The sequence below is a fragment of the Teleopsis dalmanni genome, chromosome 2, assembly GCF_002237135.1.
Source record: "Teleopsis dalmanni isolate 2A chromosome 2, ASM223713v2, whole genome shotgun sequence".
Classification (NCBI taxonomy): Eukaryota; Metazoa; Arthropoda; class Insecta; order Diptera; family Diopsidae; genus Teleopsis; species Teleopsis dalmanni.
Genome location: NC_051847.1, coordinates 97,863,250 through 97,890,898, shown reverse-complemented (window position 1 = coordinate 97,890,898; position 27,649 = coordinate 97,863,250). Strand labels below are relative to the sequence as shown.

The following is a 27,649-nucleotide window of genomic DNA, read 5'->3' as shown; positions in this document are numbered from 1 at the left end:
AAACAACTTATTGCATCACAATTGCTTCTAGAAATAAATCTTACATATTTTACATTTTATTCATATATTTTCGTAATTGAATAATTAAATTGATGTTTTTATATTGTAGAAAAATTGCGGAAATGTTTGGTTGGCTACATTTTTATAATCACCCCACCCCGCATTCGTTATAAAATATTGAATTATATTGTGTGCTGCATATAAAATAAAATGAATTTGCTTTGACTTGAATGCATTCGCTTATCTAGTATCTAGTATCTAGTAGATAATATCTACTATCTAAAATAGTCTAAAATTGAATGCAATGGAACGATGCGGTTAGCATTGGTTTTCATACAAAATAAATATGTATGTAACACAATTTCTATTAATTAGAAAAATATGTTACAGCTTCGAATGTACACATTTAAGAATTATTAAAATGATTTGAAAACCGCATGACGTACCTAATCACCAATAAAGAAAGCAGATGGTTTTGTTTTCTTTGTTTTTGATTTTGATTTTAAATTTCAATTTAAATTTAAATTTAAACTGTAAACAAAAACAAACAAAGAAAAATTTGAAAATACTTTTGATTGTGTTACTGCCACATTAAAATATTTTAAATCTGAGTTTATGAGGTTATTTTCGAATACGAATTTGACGTCAAGAGTGAAAGAGGCGTACAATAAATGTCAAAATGCATTTCATCAAATTGAAAATTGAGATAAAAAGCAAGAAAGCAAACAAACATTTTTTAAACAATTCTTATTAAAATATTGTTGAAAGGCATATAACGACGAGTATTAATATTATTTATTTATTTGTTAAAAATTATTACAAACTTACAAATAAATAATTGCCCCAAAATCAAAAAAAATATAATATTTGTAGATAAAAATCCTTAACTGCATATACCTAATGCAGTAATTAAATTAAATATTAAAAATGTATTGACGGCAAAATCCAAATGTCAAAGCTTATCTTGCGTGAAAATTTTATTTTAGCACACTTTTTTTTTTTGCAGTTAGTGGAAAGCATGGAAAGCCACAGTGTGAGACTTGAACCCACAAACACCAGCTCTTACGAATGAATGGAGAAGATTTCCACAGCATTGAGGACACTTTATTCCAGTATTGAGGGGAGAGAGATGTGAACAGATAAGCCTAATATCTGCTTTAGTTTAGATAAACTTTAAGACGAGTCTGCGACAAACTTTACACAGACTACTTATACATCCGTTACGCTACCATAAGGCTCTCCTTTTAAGTTGTGCCTGTTTCTAATAATTTGTTTTCCTAGAACATTTCTACGGTACGGATGTTCTACATTCAAAAGCAATCTGCACTTTAACCAATTAATTTTTTTTTGAGAAATTTGTAAGATATTCAATATCAGTTTCTGTTAGTTCTACGGAGTACTCGAAAAGGGTATTCTAAGAATAGCTTTATTCATTGCTAAGGTTTCTGTAATTTTTTTTTGCTTTAATTTTTTTATATAATTTTTTGTATTATTAAATTGATAATAATAAATATGTAACACATTTTTGTTGCAATATTAATTAAACAATACACAAGACAGCATCGTGTTGTTGTAAATTGCGTTGGCGGCCTTTTAAGTGTTATGCCTGGGCATATAACATTAACTGTTACATCTTCTATGCTTTGTGTTATAAAAATGGACATATAGTGAGCTTTTTGAATTAAGCCTAATAGTTCAGTTTGTAAGTCAATTTCCTGTTGTATTTAACCGATTTTGAACATTTTATGATGTCCCAATATCAGTTATTGTAGATATCAAAAATACTGTATTCTCAGCTTGGGTAGCTATAGTTACGGACATATCAAAAATAAGCTTTGTATAAAGAATAAGTTCTAGTACACTCTGCAAACAGCTTGGACTGACCTTTGCTATCCTGATTCACTCGTTGAAGTGTTGTTTATGAAATATTATATAGTAATAAGCAGGAAGGAACTTTTTGAATTTATATTGTATGCTGTTTGTTTTTTCTTTCGAAGATTACTACAATAAAATCTAAGGCGATCAACTCCATTTTCAAATAACAAATGCAGTATAAAGTAAATAAAATATTTAAATATTTAAATTTCAAAATTTGAAAAGCATACTTTGGCAAATAGAACAGTTGTCTCTAGCAGACTTGTTTGTAAACCATTATTATAATTATATTCAAATTTGAACTAATTTTTGGGTATAAATTAATACACTATAAATATACAAATTAAATGAATTTTTTTTATTACAATATTTAACTGAATCGCCAATCTGTATAAAATCGATATGTAATAGACTCATTATTTGCATTTACATGAGAACTTATGATATTAAAATAACCATTAGTGCAAACAATTATATACTTATGGCATATGATTTTTTTTTAATATTTGATTTATGAATTTATTGGTCTAACATATATAAATGAATATTAGTAGCAAAAAAAGTGGAAAACAGTGTACAAATAGAATTGCTATCAAAAATGGTTGTATTTTCACATAAAAATAAAAAATACGAGATTATAAATGGCATATTATATACAAAGTATGTATGTTTTAATAAATTATAATACAACTTTTTTCACATTTTCAAACGATTTATCTGAACGCACTTTGTAAATTTTCTTTGTTCGAACGAAAGCCTGTAAACTTTCGTTATCAGTTTTTTAAAATGTTTATTTACTGTATTAACATATAAAAATTATTAATAGTTTAAAACTCATACATTTCATATAATTGTTGAAAGAATATATTGAGTTCGTCAATATATTTGTAAAGCAATGAAGACGACATCAGATACCATATAAACTATGTATGTATATAAAAGCAATTCTTATTCAGCACGATTGTATAAATATATTGAGCCCTAACTGACTTATTAAAGGTATATAGTTGTTATATGAACTCGAACATTAACTATCAGTGACACTGAGTCCATTGTAACACTATTGTCTTCCTATTGCCTTTTCTAGCACTCAAAAATTATTTCCACATCAGCTGTATCCAGGAAAGTATTAATGTAGTCTAAGTCGCTACTTAGCAACTCTGACTTGGGGATAAATTCTTCAATGATATGTAGGGGAATTTTTGTGGCTTCTGAGATAACATAGGTTATCTTGGTCGGTTTCTGAGGATTTTAACCGTACTTTATTGTTGTTTAAAGGGCAGTGCCAAGTTATCTGTCAAATCAGTGTTTTAAAATATGGTCTATTTAAATTAAGATTGCTTTTCTTGTCAGAGTATTCGGAAAAACAGCTTTGTGTGGCGGATGGTTTTCTCCGTTAGACCATCTGTGGTTGGGTTTACTAGTTCAGTTTTGCTACGCTTTTGAAGTGATTGTTTTTGACATGCAGAACTCGTCCAGGTATATTTGGTTACCTTCATGCAATTTTTTTAGCCAATTCGTCTGTCATTTTATTGCTATCAGAACTACTGTGTGCAGTTATCTAGTGGTAAAAATACAGGTTTTCTAGCAGCGAGGTTTTGTAAGATATTGACTGTTCTCCAAAACAGTTAATGAAAGTCGAGCCCAAAGCTTTAATGGTTGTCTGACTCTAACATAAGGATTATTTCTTAAGATTTCTAATAGTAAATGTCTACTGCAGACAATTATGGCATGAATTTTAGTTTGAAATATTGAAACCATTCTTCCCAGACTGTCGAATATTTTACTCTTTTGACGTAGATTCAGGAGCCCGAACCCAATGGTTCAATTTTCCAACCATTTCTGTACCAGACAATGTCATCGATAATGGTATTGATTCTATTCTCTTCCAATTTTATTCTATCTGATATAATACTGATGTATATCTTGTTGGTCTATTGTTTCAGAATCCTATTATCTAGAAGTATCTGATACTCTCCTCATTATTTTAATTTCGCTAAGAAGAATAAGTGTTGTTTGCCAACTACATGTCCTTTGTTTTGTAGATAGTCTATTGTGATATAACCTACATTGTGACCGAAAAGTTTTCGGAAATTCTCATTTAAAATTCGCGCGCTGTATATTTTTCGATATTTTAAGTTTATGTAGTTTGGCAGCACTGTCGTTAATTACTATGCCAAAAAAATGAGGCGAATTCTGTCGGACAGTTCGTTTACGGCAGCTGTTGAAACCAGTTCACCTCAGTAGTGCGTTGCGAAAAAAACAATGGAAAAAAATATTGAACAAAGAGTTTGCATCAAATTTTGTTTTTCGAACGAAATTTCGTGTGCAGAATCGTTGCGAATGCTACAAAAGGCTTATGGGGAATCAGTTTTATCGAAAACTCAAGTTTATGAGTGGTACAAAGCCTTTCAGGACTGTCGTACGACCGTCGAAGACATGCCGCGTTCTGGACGACCTTCGACCTCTACCACCGACGAAAACATTGAAAAGGCAAAGGAAATCGTGTTCAAAAATCCTCATGTGAGTGTTAGAGAGATAGCACGAGAGCTAGGCATCGGTCGTGAGATGGCTCGTTTGATTTTGGTGGACAATTTGTGTATGCGACGTGTCAACGCCCGGCTTGTTCCGATTCACCTCAATTTGTTCAACATTATCAACGATTTTAAGGCCAAACATTCAATAAATACCATCGAACAGCCACCGTATTCACCTGATCTTGCACCGTGTGACTTTTTCCTGTTTCCCAACCTCAAATTACCACTCAGAGGAACGCGTTTTGAATCCATAGAAGACGTAAAACAGAATTCGCAGAGGGAACTCAAAGCCATACCGGAAAGCGCCTATAATAAAGAAATGTTTTGAATGATTGGAAGAAATTGGCATTTGTGTATGCTTCTAATGGGCATATTTTGAAGGAGATAAAATAAATATTGATGAAGATTAAGAATTTTGCGTTTTATTTAAAATTTCCGGAAACTTTTCGGTCACAATGTATGTAATTTGATACTTTGAGTTTTAGTGCTATAATGCCTAATAAAGTATTAAGTGCTGCTGTACGAGTTGTTCTTAAACATCAAATTATGTATGTGTTTTCTAATCACTGTAACTTGTTACAGTTAGTCTTGTTAGCAGTCGTGGTTTCAGAGTTCTCATTGTCCATCTTCAATTACTAACTCAGGAGTTTGTAAAATTCGCGATTTATTTCTTCCATGAGAGGTATGGATGTCCGTGTCTAGTGGTGCCTTAAGGACTATAATCAAGAATTATTTAGTGATGTCTCTGCAGACATACATGGAATGTGATTAAATGATTAATTAAATGCATTTCTGTATAATGTTAAATTGGAACTTAGTACCAGTTGAAACCAATGTTAAACGTTACTTAAACCATATCTACTCATATATTGAGTTGTTTCAGAACGTTAACTTGGATCTTTGTATAAACTTGGATCTTTGTATAAACTTGGAGCACTGCTGAGTATACGGCACCGCGCTTATATGTTGATGGGGTAAAACAATTTGATTTGAACTAATAATTATCAAATGAATCAAATAATTTGTTAGAACAGTCTGGAACGCTGTACGAATAGTTAGTATTAAAAAAATTCTATTCAAAGTTGATAACTCAGACATATTACCATAGAATTAGTTGCGATGATTGAGTCTTAACCAATTTCTATAAGTCTACCGCATGAAATGATTTTGGATGAGTGATTAAATCTAATTGATGGTATCAGAAAGGGTAAGAGAGATTGTGAAAGTGTAAGAGTTTTTCCCTTTGATTGTTGATCTGGCATTCAGACAATTAAATACGTACTTGTTTATTTCAAATTACTATAAATTTATATATATTATAAATTTGTATATATGAGCTAATAATTAAAATACAAATGTCATGTTGTTAACATATAATCCCATTTAATTTTGGATGCATTTTCTTCAAATATCTCTGTTTAGCTTATGTTGAACAAAACATTATGTAGGGTATTTAACCTTCGGCGAAGTCAAAGCTATGTTTTTTATTGTTTCTTTTAACAATTTACACACGTTTCAGACATTAATACATACTGAGCTTATGGGTTTTCTTTTAAGGTGTGTAGGTAGGTTGATCAAACTTTTTGTGTTTGTTTTTTGTCAACAAAGTTCATTAGGCTAGTTTTATATATTTACATATTTTACTTATGTATTATTTTTGTACTATAGATTTGACATATCTCTTTGCTTATTGTTTTCCGGTTTTTATGTATATTTTTGTTAACTTAAATCAATAAACAGTTAACAAACCCAGTTTAACATTGAAAGTGTTATCACATAGGTTTGATCACCGATTTTATTGTATAGTATATAATGTTTTTTACCTATTTTTGTTTAAAACAAAATCATTACAGAGTTTTTGAAAATTGTCAAAACAAAACCAATCTGATTAATAAATATACAATAAATAAACAAAAAATTATTTTTGCTAGATGTAATTTAATCGAAGTTTGGATATGAAGATCACACACGAACCTGCCTGATCAGATAACTTCATCAAATTAGTTAAATCAAAATTAAAGAATCATTGCATTTGAGTACTTATTGTCAGTCAAAGTATTGCACTATACCTTTTTTTCTGTCTATTATATCTTATGCTTATATCTTTTTTGATATTTAATTTCGATACTTGTTTTTTCCATCAACGTTTGTTTTTTCACCATGTTTTGTTTTTTCTAAAACGAACTCAACAGTTTATATTATAAATTTGATTTTCAATAAATACTGCTCATCTTTGAAAAACTCTCAGACATATTTAATATGAAAATTTCGATAATAACAATTAAAATTTTTAATAGTCTAAAATACCTTATCATATGTTCAGATGAGTACCTGAATAAAAACATTGTAATAGACCATTTCAAAAATTTACATCAAATTGTCGATTAAAAATCGGAGACCGTGCTAAAATTAGAATAGTTGAACGAAAATAAAGTGTACTTTTTGCACATTATGTTCATAACTATTGATGAAATGTGTGTCACCACAACAATCCATAGACTAAATAATAATTAAATATGTAGATTATAAAAGTAAACAATTCAGAAACAAGTAAATACTATATTGTTAGCTGGGAATATTTTGAATATTGGTTTTTGAAGGATATAATAACTGACCATAACATGATCCAACATCATTGACTAAACTTAAAACGAAAAAAGTTTTGTGTTAACAAGACAATACACGAGTTCAATACTTTAAAGACATGTCAAAATGCCGAATTTAAATGGATTTAAAAAAGTTGAAGTCTTATTTGAGGTTTCTCTGAGTTAGTGCATCTGGGTACTTTTACTCTTTCTTTGCTAGGGGGTTTCTACAAAGCCCCTTCCTTCTCTTTGACTAATTATGTATTCCTCACAAGCTCCGCTGACTATTTGGTGATTTATCTAAGACCTGTATACCATCCCTATGACTAGTGATTAGCTTCAAGGCTCTGTCCCTCATGCATTTTTTGACCGGGTCTACTCTGAGGTCTCTTAGCATGTCATTCGTGCGGATATACCATGGCATTTCGAAGAGTCTTCGGAATTGAAGTATTATTGAGAAAACTGTATGTCGTTGATGATGTTGTGTCAAAAATAAGCAACAACAAAGATCTTAGAACGTTTGTCTGTATGTTGTTTATGATATTCGAGATGTATTCGTAGACCTCAAAAGCAAAGCAGGGATCTGTAAAATGTAAAAACAACCTATAATGGTAAATGCTATAAACACCAGTATAGCAGATGTAATATTTCTATATCTCAAGAAATAAAGTAACGTAATTAGGTATTATTTAAATAGTATATTAAACCAGAAATAAATAACTTTTAAATTAATTAAAAAATTTAGTCAAATAATAAATCAACATAATTAAATGATAAATCTTTGCAACTGCTTCTAAAGCTGTTTATAAAAATATATGAACCCAAAATACAAAGATGAATGTTCAGATATGGGATATAAAAATCACATTTCAAGACTATTTTAATAAGTGATTTATACAGCTAAAAGTCTAGCTATATTTTTACTCATGTACCATTTAATTTGAAGGATAGATATCTTTGCCTTTTAAATTTCAACGCTTATTATATATTGGCCATCAGGCGGTTGTTATATATAATATACATATTCGTATTATTAGGGTTGTACATAAATGTTGTGTAGTATATTTTTTGCTTTTATATTAGTTAAATAAATATCAGTAGACTCTGTTTACAAATCACGTACTTCACACAAGTCTATGGCACATCAATCGTCTCGAAGAACTTAATAAGGAGAATTGAGTTTTTGACGTTGGTTCTTCTAAAGGCAAATTTCGATAAACATATGAATTCGTTTAGGAATTTTAATTTGTTCAGTGTTTAGTGTAGCTCTAAGTACTTGTGCTAACAGCTTTTGCGTTATTTGCTTCAAAAGTAACAACACTTGAGAAGAACTATTCAGAGGTTTGTAAAGAAAATATGAATTTCTTCAAACGCAGACATGAGATATGAGACATGAGACATGAGACATGAGACGTATGCAGAAGAGCAGAAAACAAAAAATTGCTTAATAACACACGCTTCAATACTAGTTCGGACTTAAAAAAATATTAGAAGCTACAGACCTGCCGTCAAATTATGTGTTTGTGCCTGAATTGTTAATATTTTTAATTTACATTCGCATTCGTTTTCTTCAATTTAGTACTGATGAAACTTGACAAGTTATTGAAATGATGTGCTTTATATGGAAATTCGAGCAATTTGTTCAACTCACATTCGGAGATTGTGTGCTAATGAGCAAATCTAAGCTCAGCGCTAATCTACGAACCAAAATTCGGACGCCGTAAATACCAATAATATTTTTTATTTCTCACATGAATTTATGTTATTATTTAAAATATGCATAAAATAAGTGTATGCTTTTATAAGCAGATTGCTTCCCTCAATCCCGCAGATATACCGATTATTTAAACGCCTTTTGTCACTGTTTGAAAGCTTTCGATAAATGCTTGCAGTCTTCCATTAAAATAATATTATCATTATTAAATTTTGTTAAAATAATTTCATTTCATTAAGCTGAGTATGTTAGATATCCTCCTTTAGCAGAACAGAGTTGAGATTGCTAGTGGGATATCTAACGGGTCACCATGGGCTACGTGACCACCTCAACAAAATGGGCCTATCCGAAGAGATAGATTGTAGACTCTGCTTGGAGGCAGAGGAGACAACAATCCACATTCTATGTGACTGCCCAGCTTTGATCTGGGCCAGGAGGAGATCACTGGGTCGGGAATTGCTAGCACCTTCTGACATTAGGAGGTCCTTAACAACCGACATTTTGGTCTTCATTCGAAGGCGGAATGTCTTTTGTTCAGTTAGGGTCTGTTGTAGCACAAAAGATCAATCATGGTCGCGGTGCTCTGCTCAAATGGGAGCTAATACCATGTTCTTTCTTATTTTTAAGCTGAGTATGTTAATTCTTGAGGTACTCACACAAAATGTGTACTACCTTACACAAAATTTGGAACATTCAATCGATAAGTGTTAACATATTATGATATTCTGACCACCAATTATAAAGTTACGGGCATTTGAGTGATGGATGAAAAATAATTTCGATATTGTTTTATGAAAGGTTTTATGAAAAAAAAATACTTTGGAAGTCTAGTAATATTTGGAAAAGTATAATTAGCACTCTCTTTGCTGAAATCATCTATTTATCAAAGGTTCGCTGAACTTAAACGTGGCTGTAGAGATCCCAATAACATTGTGCACGGATATTTAAAACCCGAATTCAGTGGTTACTCCACAAAAAATCAAAATATTCCATGAAATTCTTTGAATAGTTGTAAAGTTAGGAATAATTCTATTTCATTAAATATGTCGGACCATGTAAATGGTGTATTATTATTGAAAAAGAAGGGATAGTGCACTGCGACTTAAAAAATCTATTGTGCCTTTTAGTCGAATTAGAGTCTTTCTCTAAGTCCGATTTCTTTAATGAAAGACAGTATGGAGCCTATTTTTTCTAGTCTTGAGTCCTTATGATTCATGAAATATCCTCCTACGTGTTTCTTCCGCTTGTGCATCAGTGTCGGGCACTTCCCAAGTACATGGTATGAAGTTTCTCTCTCTTCTTCACAGTATCTGCAGTCTGAGTAGGATTAAATTCTTAACTTCGATAGGTGATTATTCAATCTCACAATAATTCTTAGATTATTTTTTGATTGTGCTATGCAATCTTAATAATCTCACAATAATTCTTAAATTATTTTTTGATTGTGCTATGCAATCTTTGTAGCGTTTTAGGTCAAAAGTCCCTAAAAGCATTTTAGATTGTGATAGTCTGGGTAGCTTTTCTTATAAGAATGGATAGAGTTTCTTTGCCTAGACCACAGAATAGTTCTGGGCCTATAATTCTTGAAGCCGCACCTCTTTTTGCAAGTTTGTCTGCCATTTCATTGCCTTGGATGCCAGCATGTTCCGGAATCCATATTAGGTGCATCTGATTGTTCCAGCCAAGTATGCTCAGCTTGTCAATGCACCCCCATACCAGTTTGAATGTTACCTGGTAGGTTATGAGTGCCGTTATTGAATATTATCATGATATGTTATAAAGATAATTAGTTTTTGATGCATTTAAGGAAGTAAATTAGAAAATAGACCGACTTTGCAATAAAGAATGTGGCATAACAGTAGCTATGACGTCGTAATTGCATCAATTATTACGTAGTTATCTACATTTTAAAAAAATTGGGGTCTGATCACATACTTTATAATAAAAAAAAGGATTTTTTACTCCAATAAAGTAGTTATGGTACATTCGGAACAAAAGTATAGAAATGTTTAAAAACATTGGAATGGATTCATACAAGTTGAAGAATAGGAATGAGTAAGAGAAATAATTTCATTCATGGAATAGTTGAAACAAATGAAAGCGATTTTTAACTGAACTGAATGAAATGAATACGTTTCCTGGCAATGATCAACAAATTTAAATCAGTTATAAAAAGTTATTAAGAAACCATGTGCTCGTTTGTGGTTACCGATTTTTCAATTAAACTATAATTCACGCAAACGTATTCGTAGACAAAAAGCAGTTGACGAATTTTTCGTTTGCGATAAAGGAAATAGAATAAAAAACAGTTGAGATTTTTTTTTTGTTTGTAGTAAATGAAATCATTTTCGGACTGACCTATATACTAACCTATCAATCGTAAAATATTTGAAGAAAGTGTAGATTCAATTATATAAGCACTATTGATGCCTCCAAGAAAAGTATCCATGAAAAGGTTTATAAATATTTTTAAAATTTTTAAGTAACATATTTCCTAAAATATTCGAACAGAGTATCTTCAGTTTTCAGTGTAAATATTTTTGTTTAATTATTTTGCATATTATTTGAGACTTTAGTTTGTATTTGGAAAAACTTTGAAAAAATTATTTTCTGCGAAAGACATATTGCACAAATTCCCTAGTACATATGAGTACTTATAAATAGATATGTACATTTGCAAAAGAAAAAATGCAAATAAAAGCATTTCTTAGCTCGCTTTAAATGACGATTGCAAGGAGGAAACGCTATGTGATTAAAGCACAATTCATTTGCAGAAAATATATGTAAGATAAAAAATTAATTATGTTTTCATGTATTTGTTTTATACACAAATAACTATTATTCACTTTCAGCTCGGATTTGTTAACAACTCCCAATACGAGAATGTATTTACGAATGATTAAATTAGCTTTATTCAAATTTTCCTAAGCATTCTCCACAATTCCCAGTATTTTATTATATTATTGTTAGGGAACGTGGCACTGCGACCGTCGGGTCTATTGTGCGCTCTTCTGGATTTTGGAGTAGGTCTGTAAGCCCTGTTGCGTCAATTAAAAGTAGTATAGAACCTACTTTACAGAGTTTTATTGCTTCTTCCGTAAGAATATACATTCCCAGGAGTCTATTCTGTATGTGCATTAGCGATAGGCATTCTAACAGCACATGTGTAACCGACTTCTCATTCTCTTCACAGAGTCTACAGTTTGCTTCTGTATATTTACTCAGTCTTGTATGGTAGTATTTCAGTTTACAATGCCCTGTTATGATTCCTTTGATGATTCTAAGTTTTTCTTTTGATAGGTTCATACAATATTGGTATCTCTTATTGTTATAGGTACCAAGAAGTGATTTGGATTGTTTTAATCCTGGTATATTATCCCAGTAATCTTTTTTATTCTGGTTCTCCTTTATTTTTATGATAGAAAGAAGCGACTATGTCCTAGTCCACAAAAAGGTTCCGGCCCCATCATCGGTGTGGCTGTTCCTTTCCTGGTTAGTTTGTCCGCGTATTCGGTTCCGCGTGCGCCAGTATGTCCCGTTGCTCAAAGAATCAACATCTGATTTGAATCGCCAAGGAGATTTAGCTTATCAAAGCAGTCTAGCACCAGTCTTGGGGTCATCTGATGCGAGTTTAATGCTTTGATCGCCGCTTGGCTGTCTGTCAGTATTGCGATATTTTTACCCTGGTAATTCCGTTCAATATTGATGAATACGCAATTTAAAATTGGAAGATGCTAGTATTTTTTTCCAGCGCTTCCCAATGTTTTTTCCTGGTCCGACTATGCCCGCTCCGGCACCTACTTCCGTAAGCGATCCATCAGTGATTGCTTACTATGCGATTGTGCTATTCGTTAGCTGATAGGTTTGATTAATGCCCTCCCATCTTCTTTTGTTACTTTGTTCAGTTTTTAAAGGCTTAGGTAAGCTGAACTTAGGATTCATCGTATCCCATGGCATTGAAAATTCCGCACGCTGCTTGGTAAAAAACCCCAGTATCCCATTATTAAGTTTTTATTAATGCAGGACTTTTAATGAAATTTTTTCAAATTTTTTCTCGTCGGACAAAAGTTTTGAATAAATAAATACACTAATCTTCATTTTAAATAAATATTTATATTTTTATTTAATTACACTCGCATAGATACAAATGGAGAGAAATCAAATCTATTATCTATCATTTCATATTTAAGACCATCATTTCAAAAAAATTATTTCAAAACTTATCGTTGGGTTCCAACTGCATTTTTGTATATATGTACATAACAAAGTGTTTAAAATAAAATTTTCTTTTAATGTTTCTTTTAAGTTTTGATTAAATATTTTATGATAAGCAATAACAAATATAGTGTAATTTATTTCCATTAGTAGTAGCAATCAAGAAACTAAAAGGTCAATGAACGCTAAACTACTTTGCCCTAGTTTAGCGCGAAAATCTTTGATATTTTTTGCAGCATTTAAATAAATAAACAAGAATTAAAAATCTAAAAAATAAAAAAATAAAATAATTATATGTATTAATAAAAATATTATCAGAGCAAATGTGAGCACAGTTCATTAGAACCATACTCAAATAAGTTATACAAACACATATGTGTCTAAGTATTTAGAATTTTTAAAGATACATTAAGACCGAAAAGTTTTCGGAAATTCTCATTTAAAATTCGCGCGCTGTATATTTTTCGATATTTTAAGTTTATGTAGTTTGGCAGCACTGTCCTTAATTACTATGCCAAAAATGAGCGCGATCTGTCAGACAGTTCGTTTACGGCAGCTGTTGAAACCAGTTCACCTCAGTAGGGCGTTGCGAAAAAAACAATGGAAAAAAATATTGAACAAAGAGTTTGCATCAAATTTTGTGTTTCGAACGAAATTTCGTGTGCAGAATCGTTGCGAATGCTACAAAAGGCTTATGGGGAATCAGTTTTATCGAAAACTCAAGTTTATGAGTGGTACAAAGCCTTCCAGGACGGTCGTACGACCGTCGAAGACATTTCGCAACGCACTACTGAGGTGAACTGGTTTCAACAGCTGCCGTAAACGAACTGTCTGACAGATCGAGCTCATTTTTGGCATAGTAATTAAGGACAGTGCTGCCAAACTACATAAACTTAAAATATCGAAAAATATACAGCGCGCGAATTTTAAATGAGAATTTCCGAAAACTTTTCAGTCTTAATGTACTTGACATAACATAAGCCCAACAGTTCGAGCGACCCGCAAATGGAATAATAGACTTCGTGTTTGCGGACATACAAATTAGCATTTACTTTAATTATGTGAAGTAGTCTGATTAGAGTATTGAAATAGCTAAACTGATAAAGAAGGATCATGTTACTTATCATGTATTATGTTTGATACTCTTATATCGAATAGCTACTTGCACTTCGTGTAAGAGCATAGCTTTCAAAAAATAATGTAAGCAACATGGCTGTAGAGATGATAACTAAAATGAGTACTATAAACATTAGATATTAGAATATGTATAAAATTGAGATTGTGTGGCTTATATTTAATTTCTTCTATTTACGAATACTGTATTCTATATCTAACTCATTGTGTTGATTATCAGTATTAGGTCATCTGTATATTTCAGCTTAACAACAAAATGCAAAACGATATATAAATTTTGATAAAATAAGAAACCCAGATAAGCAAAAACAATCCTTTGAGGTGCTTATAAAATTTATGACCGCTTATCATCTAATTGTTTCTTTGCTGTTCTAGCCATGTTTTTTTTTTTTTTGCAACACGTTTTGTTTGATAACTACATATAAAATATGTTCTATTATAGTATACCTGATAAAGATTAAACCTGATAGTCTACAACTTGTAAGAATAATATTTTTTGTTTTTACATTGACTTGACAACTAGGAATTTATTCTATCGTTACTTATTTTTTATACCTCCGATGTATTGAAGTAAATTATTGATTTATTGTAATTGTAATTAATTTATGGATGTTACCTTAATCCAATTATTTCTAATAAGTTTCTTTATTCAATTTCAGGGTTCATTACGTGAATACAACATGGACGATCTTGAATTAGATCAAGTCACACAGGTGATAGGTTATCATCCAAAATTTCTCGATCATTTTCTACGAACTCAAGATTTTATTATGAACCGTGATGGACCATTGCCATATGAGTATAGATACTATTTGGCTATAATTGTAAGTATTAAGCTGTTATGATTTGCTTAAATACCTAATATTGTATTTTTGAGGTGATTTCTAGTGATGATACAGATTTTAGCTTCATTCTTTACAAAGAATTTAATACATTATTAAAAGCATTATGACAACTTCTATATTCTTGTTAGCAACGAATTAATTGATAGATCAAAACTGAATTTTGACTATGAAAGACGAGTATATACTAGTATTTAATACTTTTTATGCAAAAGGTGAAATAAAGCTTTCCCACCTTTCTGACTAAACAATAAATTGTGTTCAAAGTTTATTAATATATTAATTAAACTTACAAAGTATTACGTCGAACATTGACGATGTTCAAGCTTATTTATAATTAATGTTCTAATGTATGTTCAAGTTATGAATTCATAGATATGGTACTATTTTTCAGAATATGTGTTTAAGTTGGTTCTTCTAATATAATATACAAGACAAGATACAAGATATTATGATTTTATCATTTTCTTAATTTTATTTTATAAAAAAAATGCAGATCTCAAACGAATCAAATAGACCGCCTGAGTTATCTCATTAAATCCGTTTAATTCAATAATCAAATGCCACTCTGTATTTTAATTATAATCAAATACGGCCAAACTTCCATAACTCGAAGTACCATTTTCAAAGAAAAGGGTTGATTTATTGGGACTTCGAGTTAGAGAATTTTTTTTTTTTATTTTTGAAAGAAACTAGAAGTACTTTTTAAGATATTTACTCGTATTTATTTAAAATCAAATACAGCACAGAAGTTATACTGAAGTAAAATATTCAGAAATTAGGGTTTGAGATTTTAATTTTTTTTTATTTTCAGTAAAAATAAATTCCTATCGAAGCCTAATAGTGATCTTCAGTTGTATTTTGAATGAATCATGTACTTCACTCTTGGAAGGCTGACGGTTAATTTCATCCACCAAACCCTTATCATCACTTTCCGTTGCTCTTAGAATCGAATCCACTACCATAATTCAGAGTTTTATAATGCTCAATAATATCGTCATCTGTAGAAAAGCTTGAATTTTATGGTCAAACTCAATATAATCGTTAAGAATATCATTGCAAGTTGTTATATTTACTTTACTTTTACATCAATTCATGGTCTTCATCAATGTTATTCAAGAAAACTAAAGGAATATGTAGTTCTGTTCGTCCCATGTAGTAAATTGGCCAAATCCAGCTTTTTTAAAGCAGTGCGCTATCGTTTGACTACTTACATCAATGTATCAAGCTTTTGTTATATGATTTATGCAATCCATAGGTGTAATAATCCTGCTTCTTGTTTGCTTCTATACGCTTTAGCGATTCCTTTACGATTCTGTTGTGTGTGTTAGTTACACTGTAAATTTTGAATTACTCCCGGATCAAGCGGTTGCAATTTAGGTCATATTCGGTAGAACATATGTCGGTTCTATTGATGCCAGCGAATAGCATTTGTACAAAAAAGCAACATAAACAAGAAAAAATTAAAGATTTGGTTTGGAAAAAGGGACTTCCCCTAACACCAAAATGGATTCATACTTAAAACGAAATTACGACTTATAGAATGCACTTTCCCCCATTCCTATTGGCACGTGACAATATTTTTATTAGAGTTATAGAGAAATTCGAGTTATAGAAGTTAGAGTTATGGAAGCAGAATTGTATGTAATTTGCTCTCTAAAACCCTGTTGCACTCTTTTTAGTTCGAGTAATAGAAAATCCGAATTATAGAAAATTCGAATTATGGAAGTTCGAATTATGAAAGTTTGACTGTATATAGTGTTATAATTTTGCTACAAAAAAAAAAAAACTCAAAATTTGTTTAACACACTTTATATTGAAATAAATGCTATTTATTGTAATAAACGATTAAGCTTATGGTAGATTTAGTATAAAATGTAAACGTTATTGTGTCATCACTTTCCAACGATAATTCGCCTGTTGTTGATATTGAAATTGACATTTATTTAAAAAACACCCTTTATAATAAGTGTTGCTGTGGTGTGGCGTGCCGTAAAACACATTAAACTAAATTTATTTCGTTTAAGCGACATAGAAATATAGTAATCAACACCTACGGGCATACGCTAAAAATAATAAAAACAATTATTTTTAATTTGCAAATATTTTTATTTTGTTTATTTTGCTGCAGAGCTTTGTTTTGTTTATTAATTATATTAAAAGCCTATTAAAATTTGTTTACATTTTGATGCGTCATTGGCAAATAAAAAATCTATATAAAAATCTATTAATTTAAAGGCGTTGCATCGAGAACAGCCTTAAAGTTAATAAGAAAACTGCATCTCGAAATTTTGCATTTCTGTTTTCATTACGTTTTGTTTTTATTGAGTCTCTAAGGTCTTAAGATTGTTAAAAGTGCAATAAAAAAATAATTATTTGTAAGAAAATTACTTCCCGTCTGACCGATATTTCATTTTAAACCATTAAATTTATGCGTTTGAAAATTCAAAACATATTTCATATAATCACGCTTTAATAGAAAACGATTTTTACTAAAATATATTGGAACAGAATGTGCTTATACGTTCGCGGGCCAATACAAATCACTGTACAGATTGGAGGACCGCAGAAACAAATACATACGTCCATAGTTGTTTTTGGCGAAAATAAAAATACGGTTATAATGTTAAATTTATTTTTATTAATTCATCAATTTAAATTAATTTATTTGGTATATAATAAAAATAAAGTAATGTAGTTTTACCAGTCCATCAAAAGAAAATTTAGGTAAATATAGTAGATTAAAAACATGTCGCGTGCCGCACAAACATTATCCGCGGGCCGCATATAGTCCGCAGGCCGTGATTTGGACAGCCCTGCTTTAAAATATTACATGTGCACAGTGTGAAAGGGCAAATGTATTGAATTTACAATCCTTATAAAAATACTACCGAGACAATATGAACCATATATATATTTTTTATTAGCTTAAGAAACCAAATTAATTTAGACCCAGTGCGCACTTGCGGCAAATGTCCACACATTCACAATGCGTGCATGATGGTAAGATCGTAGAATAAAGCGTGGAAAACGGGAATACGCATCTGGATGTTGATTATTTTAGATTTAATCCAAATAAAGCATACACTGTGTACAAAAAATATTATATTAGTCTAAAAATATTAAAAATTTTTTAACCATTTCTTAGTTGTATATCAGACTTTCACGAAACAAACACAGTAAACATAATATTTGCCAGTTATTACAACTTTGAAAGGCTGCGGTTACATTGTATACGAATTTTGTCTTGCGTGTTCGTACATATGTTTTCTCATGCGAACAAATCACATGTTGCGGTTAAATTGCTTGCGAATTGACAGTTCTGTATTTGTATAGTGAAGATGATATATATTTAACGGAAAATTGGTTATCAAGTTATTATTTAATTTCAAATCAAATCAAATATTCGCATGAGAAAGACAAGACGTCGCGCGAATAGTTCTCAGCAATTGTAACCACTCACATATGATTACATACATTTGATTTGTTCGTACGAACACACAAGACAAAATTCGCATTCAATGGAACCACAGCCTAATAAAGTTGTAATGTTCAATGATATACAAAGCTCATATTGAAAGAATATTTACTTATTAACTCATTACTAATGGGCGTTTTTTTAGCTGCATAAGAACTATCGATTTTGATAACTTTGGTTTGAGAGCTGAGAATATCAAACTGTGTTGACATTTCTGTTCCGTAAGGTTGATCATGAATCGCTCAACGGTAGAACAACGATTCCAAATTGTGGAAATTTTGAGCATTTCGTCGAGTGCTGTTTAGTGATGAAAGTCATTTTTGGTAAATGGCTACGTCAAAAAGCAAAATTGCCGTATATTGAAGCGGAAATAATTTTGTAGCCGTTAATGAATTACCAATACATCCATTAAAATTGACTGTTTCGTGCGATTTACATGTTGGCGGCATCATTGATCCTTATTCTTCATTCTTTCGAAATGAAGAAGGAGCTGCCATTACAGTGAATGGGCGCTTTCGAGTTAGGCTGACTGAATTTTTGTTTTCAAAAAAGAATCAGTTAAACATCGACGACATTTGATTCTAACAAGACGCAAAACTGTGCAACTTGCCATACAACGCGCTTAACAATGGATTTATTGCGAAATTAATTTGGTAACAACTTTATTTCCAGAAATGGACCCGTTAACTGGCCCTCTCATTCGTGCAATTTAACGCCTCTCGATTACTTGTTATGGGGCTATGTTAAGTCTTTGGCTTATGTCGACAAACCAGCAGCTCTTGACTGGTCGAATGACCATGTAACTCGTAGCCGCGGCGGAGTCATTTATTCATGTTCAATGAATAAATGCCATGGAAATCTGGAATTATCCACCAGATTATAATAAAAAAAATTTCATTGCAATAATATTTGTATCTTGTATTATGATTTTAAGTTCTCATGCAACTTAAAAAACTCTTTCTTTTATATATTGCGTATGTACTTTTGCCTGGTTGAAGTCTGCAGCAAGACTTAATGATATTTGATCATTTGAATGTCTGGTTGTCAGTATACTAGGCTTCCCGTTCTTAAATAAAACTTCGCTAATCGAGCTTTTGCTTAACCAGGCAAAAATTTTTAGAAATAAATGAATTCAGTTGACAATAAGCAATTCAAAAAAACTTTCAAAAATATGATTACATTGGATTTGGCAAAAAGTTTTAATATATTAAATAAGATCCAAGTATTATATGCTTCATAAAAGCGCTCGATCTTGTTCGTTTTGAAAGAATTTGCTTAGGGGACATCCAATAATCATGTTTTTTTTTTGTTTCGCAACCGCTCTCATACTGATCATTTTGAGCTGATATGTGTACCCACATTTTATTGATAATAGGTTAATCAAAGTGGAGAACATTTCCCATATGCAAATGTATATAATGACTTAAGAGTATGAATCTGTTTCTAGAGTTATTGAGGTAGAATAAGAAACCATAAAAAGCTAAAATTTCGCTTGTTTATGTCGTATTTTTCCTTTTATCTTACTGGCGTCCATAGCGTTGTGAGGTTTAGTGAAGCAACAAACTCAAACGCTGAAGCAGCAAAGACTTTCTTGGGAGATTTCAAAAAGCTTGTATAATGACAATTACTTGCTCCAATAGGTCATTATTGTGACGACACGGGCTTTTGTTGGAAAAATATATTCAAACAAACCAGCGGAAGACTGCCCTTTTCCATTTTTTCCACATATGAAACCGGCGATTTGAAAATAAAACAATTTCGCGTCTATCATTCATAGAATTCACATTCCTAAAAGTTAAAAAACAAGCTAAAGGGCATATGGAGATCCAACAGTAAAGCTTGAGTGACTCGTGACCTTTTTACTGAATAATAAAGTTATTTATTTATATTTGATTGAGATAGATTTACCATTTTGTGTCTTGCTTCTTATGCACAACTCTCCTTCTCATCGTCAATATGAAATCATTGAAGAGTTTAATTTCATTTAAGTTCTTGTTTCCTAACACACACTACTCCATTTCTTCAGCCTATAAACCAATAAATTATTTCTAATTTCAAGAAGATATACACCAGAGATGTGCAGCCAATGGCTAATGGCGTCAACAACAACATACGTTAGTTTCAACGAATTAATTTACAAAATTATTTTCCCAGAAAATTATATAATTGTAAATACGTTTTTATTGCAAACCCCTCTGAAAATCCTAAAATTTCTTAAATAGTAGGCAGAACTATACGGACAAATCAATACAGATAACTTCTTAACGCATCATTATTTGTAGCAGTAGTGAATATCGTTTGCAGCTATTCAAAAACCCAGTAGAGAACGGATCGATCCTTCATCGAAGACGTCTCGAAGACATGTACGCATGCCTGCAAACCGATCGATGCAAATGTATGACGGTCTTCGAAGATATTTTCGAACAAATTAGCCAAATGTCTTCGAAGACATTTTGACTACATGTTTCGAAGACTTGAAGCGTCCATGTAAATTTTGTTTCTCTTTAAATAACTAGAAAGAAATTTGTACGTAATTATTTTTTGTTATTTATTTTCTATACATATTTTATATTTTTTTATATTTTTATATTTTTTTTTATTGTTTATTTTTCGTTGAGAAAATATAATTGCATTAGGTATATAGTGTACGTGCATCGGTTCGTAAAGAAATGATTTTTGGATGCATTTGGGTTTCCGATTTACGTGATTAAAATTTTTTTGTTGTGTATTCATAAATATTCTAGGAAGTCAATCCAGCATTTGAAGAAATTTTCTCGTACATAGTTCTCATTAGTTATAAATTCATATGGCACATAAAAATATGCTTCTAAGCACTACAAATTATATTAACTAAATTAAAAAAACAACTATAGATCTATATTTCTTTCTTACATCTCTTTCTTTGTGATTTCCAACTTATAGTTTGAAATTGTGAAGCGTAATAAATTATAGTTCCACGAGAGAGATTACATAAATATTTTTTTTTTCATAAGGCGGCCGCACGTCACCAATGCGTATATTTAGTCAAAATGTATGAAAAGGAATTCCTTAACCAAGGAGGTCAACCTGAATGGTTGAATGGATTGGATTGTATTCCATCGAAATTATATGCTATCTACGAGATAAATAAAATATTAGCACATAGACCATGGCTGTTGCGCAAGGAGCTAATAGAAGTAAGCGTTAAATATTTAATTAGATGAAAATCTCAAATAATGTCTACATAATTTTTGCAGCGTTTGACAAAGGGTAAAAATAGTTGGTCATTGTCAGAGGTCGTTCATGCTATGGTGTTACTCTCACATTTTCATTCATTATCATCCTTTGTATTTTCTTGCGGCTTAACACAAAAGCTAGACGGCCTTTCTAGTCCCAAATTGAAGTCGTCACCTGCTATATTGCCTTTTCCTACATTAAACCAAATACCAGATATGCAGCAACAACATTTACAAATGCAACAGTTACAAATGCAACAGCAGCAACAACAAAAAGCTGTTTTAAGTGAAATTACTTTGAATAATAAAAATCTTGATGATCACAGCAGTTATGAAATTCACAATAATTCAGCGAGCGGAAATATTGTGAACGTAATTGGTGTGTGCCTAAAAGCCACGACACCGCTACCACTTCAATTCTCCTTGGCCCCTGTGCAAAGTGTTGTTGAGGCGATAATGGAGCGTATGAAAGTGCTTTCCGAAAAACAGGATGAATGTAGCGAAGCAGAATTAAGTAATCGTTTTAAGAACGTTGAAATGCAGACTGCTGAACTACCAGCTGCTGCACCGGAAACTGCTGTCGAAGTGCCACAAAATATATCCCATTATATAAAAGATCCGACATTTACCTATCAAGACTTTGCTCGAAGAGGTGCTGAAAATATTCCAAATACTTTTCGTATACAAGATTACTCATGGGACGATCATGGCTATTCACTTGTAAATGAGTAAGTTTTCTTAACATATTCCGATATTCTTAATTTGGAAGTTTATCAATATTTAGTTTATATGGTGATGTTGGCACACTTTTAGACCAAAAATTTCGTGCCGCGTATAATTTAACATACTTCACTATGGCTGGCATTAAAAATGTAGACACATCAAAATTTCGGCGAGCCATATGGAATTACATACAGTGCATATTCGGAATTCGACATGATGATTACGACTATGGCGAAGTGAATCAAGTGAGTAATCATTACTTAATTTATTAATTTAGAGGAAATTAAATAAATACAATTACAGTTAAATATTAAGTTGATGTCGTTATAGAGTAGTTTCCAAAATTATGAATTTTTGATTTTATGCTCAATCCTATCTAATAATTCAATGTGCATAATTTGAGCCCTCTTCTTACTAATACATACTAAGTTTAATAAAATGAAAGTTAGTATCTCATTGTTACAGTTCTTGTATTTTTCGACACAATCAATAATGTTTTTGTTACCATAACTCAGGAAGGTACACACACGCAGTCTTAGAACCCTAAATTGTGATATAAAATTTTTTTGAAAAGTTATGAAATTATAGGTGCTATCGACAAGAAAAAGAAGAAAATGTGACAGTTGAGATCTATTTAGGGAATCTTTCAAAATGCATTATGTGAAGTCAAATTGTTGCTTATGATGTGAAAATAGTTTACTACTTTTTATGTAAAAGTGTAGACAAATAGGTGGCTTTATAGAGACCTTTGTTTTAGTTTCAACGAATATATAGAATCAAAGGTTTTCTATAAGTGTACGGAGACTGAAATTTCGTCTCGATCAATAGAAGTTTAAATGAATACATATAAAATAGCTAGGTTACTTTCAGTATCTATTTAAATCTGTCAGTTAATTTAATACCAACAATGGTGTTGATGCGTTTCACCAGCAATGATGTTCCATATCAATAACAGATCTATTGAAGAAAACAGAAATCTCACAGGTACCACCCAGCTTGAATTACGGAATAATTCTACTCATATTCCACAAGTTTGGGACATTATTCCGAACTGGGACATTATCCTAGCTGAAAGACGTAATTTAAATGTAGGTCATAACAGAAATACCAATGGCGATGAGCTTTTTGACCATCAACCCCGAGAATCAAAGGCTGAAACTTTGTACACTCAATTATATTGCGTATAATGTGGACTGTGAACAGTGTGGCATATTGCGAGCATTTTCAACTGGAGATTTCAAGAAGCGCAGAAATCCTCATAACAAAAAGTTTTCCCGTTGCTTTGAGCAACGCTTAGAGTTTTTAAAATCTGATTTTTTTTGAATTGACAAATGGTTAGATAACACTTTAATGGTAGTTTTTCTTACATTTTATATGAAGTGGGTTTTGCAAGTCGTAATAACTCTTAGACTGAGGAAGATAAATAAATGTTAATGATTCTAGTATGGTTAAAGTTTAGTGTGGAGCAGGAATAAGCCCTCTAGTCACAAAAGAATAAAAGTACACAATAGCACTAAGTCAACTTACAACAACAACAATAACAAGTGAGGAGCAATACATATAGGAATAATATATATATAAACAAATTTTATATTTTTAATATAAGATTCAATTATGAACTTTTTTATTTTTTTTACAGCTTCTAGATCGGCCTTTAAAAATGTTTATAAAAACAGCTTGTTGCTTTCCCGAAAGGATAACTACAAAAGATTATGACAGTATACTTGTGGAATTGCAAGATAGTGAAAAGGTATATAAAAAATGCAATATATATTTTTTTCATTTATTTGTATATTATAAAATGAAAATGACAAATATATGTGTCTTTTTATAAAATACATTGGTTTGTCTTATATGAAATATGTATAAATTATATTTCTTACTCTTTGGTCTTTAGGTGCACATTAATTTGATGATAATGGAAGCCAGAAACCAAGCGGAATTGTTATATGCCTCGCGTGAAATTATGCGCTATAGGACATGATCTCATTAAAAATTATTTAATTTTATAAAAAAAGTTTTCGAAAAATAGATATATAAATAATAAATAATATTTTTATACTAATCTGCGTTAGTTTTATTTAAATAAAGAAATTGTTTAACCCATGAAAACATACTTTTCAGATATATACTGTAATAATCACTCATTTCTAAATTTTAGTGGTTATTCTTAGTTAAATTTACCAAATATATTTTAAATAATAATAATAATTTACTCATATTTTGTATTGCCATTTAATTTTTAAAAATTGTAAAATAAGGCGAGCATATTTTTAAGTTTGTTGGTTATATCGAATTGAAACTGATTTATTTCAAAATTTGATTCGTTTTACATATTTAGTTGATTTTGATACAAATGAAAATTGTTTTGTGATTTTTTTATTGTTCATTTTTTTGTTATTTGTTAGCTAATATTATCTTGCTTCTCATATGCTTCCATTAAAAATGTTTAACATTGTATAAGAACTAATTTTATATGTTTATACGTATATTATATTTTATGTAAAAAAATTATCTTTTTTTAAAACTTAGTGAGCCCAGCCCTAGCCCATTAGCGTAGTCTGGGAACTTAGTAGAGTATATGTGGCAAAGATAATAGGTCTGTTCCACAAGTTACTCGTAGTAAAACTCAAGTAAAACACAAGTAAAGTACAAACTGAGAGCGTAACACAAATAATGTGTCTAATTATGCTCTTTACACAGATTTTCATGGAACAGCTTTGTGTAAAGTCTGGTGAAAACACCAGTGCCGTGCAAATAAACAATACAAAAATTTAAATTCAAACCAAAACAGCTGATTCACACATCACACAAATTTTACTTCAAATAAAATCTACGAGTAAAGTCTACGTAGCATTTTTAAATTACAACAGGGATGTTACGCACTCACAGATGCTCTCATTTACTCGAAAATTCATTGGTGGAACGCACTTGTGCATACACAGTGTTACTCAAAGTTACTATGAGTAGCTCGTGGAACAGACCTATTATTTTGTTAAAAGCTCGGCTTATGAGACAATCGATCTTCTTCCTGGCTACGCTCATATGCATAATCCATAATATTAATTACCGATTTTAACAAAATTATTCCCGTCAAACAAAAAAGAAAAAGCAAATAAATAAATAAAAGTTCGAAAAGTAATGTTACTCGTATTTTTATAATTGCGTTTTTTTTTTCTTAAAAGAAATTTAGTGAAATGTAAATAATGTAAAAATGTATAAATAAAATAGCATAAAAGAAAATTGAATAAAAATATGTAGAATAAATAATTTTTTCATATGTGAAATGATTTTTGATAACTTATACAAATTTAAAAAAAAATTATGTTGAAACTAGCAAAATTAAATAAATTTATTTTGTGAACTTTTTAAATAATGTATTACCAAATGTTGGCAAAAGAAACGATTTTATAGTTGTATAAATTCATAAATTTTGTAAATTTCATACATAAAATTGTATTGTTACCCTTTTTAAATAAACAAAAATACTATTTATAAATAAACTATTACTAATAATATATATAAAGGACGTTTTATTCTATAATGAACCATACAAAGACAAGATATCCTTACGAAAAGCTATTATACATTCCTATGAGTGAAATTTCCCAATCTCAGGATTGGGAAAATTTTCCGGTCAATTCACAAAGAAATAGCAAAAAATAGAGAGACACTAGAATATATGAGAAACATACATTTTGTAAATTGTAGTCGCTCTTAGGAATTTTGAAAACAATTATCATAACGGTGTAAAAAATATTTGTAAAAAATCTATACACATTTAGTAAAGCATCACCGTGAGATGACATCACTGTTGAAGCAAATGATGCAACAAATCGTAGTAATGACAAATTTACTGATCAACTTGACGACTAAACAAAATTCTTGATTTAGTAGTAGTCATATGGAACGCTAATGGTCTATCAAAACATGCTATCGAAATAAAAGCATTTTTAAAATTAAACCAGGTCGACATAATGCTAGTATCAGAAACCCATTTCACGGCGCGTAGTTTCTTTAAAATTCCGAACTACGAACTTTATCACACAATGCATCCCAGTGGTAAAGGAAATGGTGGCTCTGCTGTCCTCATAAGGAACTCGATAAAACATTATGAAGCAAAAGCATATTGCAAGAATGAAATCCAGGCAACAAACATTGTAGTACAAACTAAAGAAGGCGACATGACTTTCTCATCACTCTACAGCCCACCGCGCCACAGTATCACGAAAGATATGTACATATCATTTTTTCAGCTGCTTGGACCTAGGTTCCTAGTAGGCGGAGATTTTAATGCTAAACACTTAAAATGGGGTTCCCGCCTAATATCTCCAAAAGGACGTCAACTCTTCGAAGCAATAAATGTACTCAACCTCCACACAATCTCAACAGGTGAACCCACATATTGGCCAACGGATAGAAGAAAAATACCTGACTTAATTGATTTTGCGGTATCAAAGGGGGTACGTATTGAAACAACTACCTGTAAGTCCAATTTCGACTTGTCATCTGACCACTCGCCAATAATAATCACTCTCAATGACTGCTGTGAAATTATGGAAAAATGTATTCTTCATAATAAAAACACTGACTGGAATAGTTACCGTCAACTAATTTCAATTGGTCTAAATACCGAAGTCAGGTTAAAAACTGAATCTGACGTAACTGAAGCAGTAGAGCATTTCAACTCTTGTGTCCAAATGTCTGCATGGGAATCAACTCCACCAATTTCTAAAAGTGTTAAGCTAGATTATCCATTTAACATTAGATACCTGATTAAAGAAAAGCGTAGGATGAGAAAACATTGGCAACAGTCGAGATTCCCTGCGGATAAAACTCGCTTAAACAAACTGTGTAAACTCGTTAAAGCCCTTCTTTTAAAGTATAACAATAATCGCACGTCGCTATACCTTCAAAACCTAAGTGCTTCATGTGATACAAAATATTCCCTTTGGAAAGCCATAAAAAAGAACAACAGACCGATTGTCTATCAACCACCTATACGCAAAATCGACAACTCATGGGCAAAAAGCGATATTGAAAAAGCAGAAACATTTGCGTTACATTTGGACAAAGTCTTTAAATCAAATGATAACCAAAATATGCCTGATGTCATGAATCAAAGGATTAATTTTCTACAAGAGCCTTATCAATTGGAACTTCCAATTAAAAGATATACTATTAATGAAGTTAGAGATGTAATAACAAAGTTAAAAGTAAAAAAAGCTCCAGGATACGATTTAATCACAGGCATGGCCTTGCAGCAGCTCCCACCAAAAGGTTTTGTATTTCTCACTCATCTATTTAACGCTGTGATAATAAGGGGGTTTA

The 27,649-nt window shown here is 31.1% G+C and overlaps 1 protein-coding gene across 1 annotated transcript; it reads left to right on the top strand.

Moving 5' to 3' along the window:
- Positions 1-14,715: 14,715 nt before the first annotated feature.
- LOC119683121 (sestrin homolog) lies at positions 14,716-24,349 on the top strand. Its single transcript, XM_038096732.1, has 6 exons — positions 14,716-14,884; positions 21,374-21,556; positions 21,617-22,323; positions 22,380-22,563; positions 23,958-24,068; positions 24,216-24,349. The coding sequence occupies exons 1-6, from the start codon at positions 14,741-14,743 to the stop codon at positions 24,300-24,302; spliced, it is 1,416 nt and encodes a 471-aa protein (XP_037952660.1). The 5' UTR covers positions 14,716-14,740; the 3' UTR covers positions 24,303-24,349.
- Positions 24,350-27,649: the final 3,300 nt, after the last annotated feature.

Bases quoted from the DNA above. Each gene is read 5' to 3' on its own strand.
- LOC119683121 (XM_038096732.1), top strand. From the start codon at position 14,741: ATGGACGATCTTGAATTAGATCAAGTCACACAGGTGATAGGTTATCAT. The intron at 14,885-21,373 runs GTAAGTATTAAG...TTTTTTCATAAG, and splicing joins GATACTATTTGGCTATAATT to GCGGCCGCACGTCACCAATG. The intron at 22,564-23,957 runs GTGAGTAATCAT...TTTTTTTTACAG, and splicing joins ACTATGGCGAAGTGAATCAA to CTTCTAGATCGGCCTTTAAA.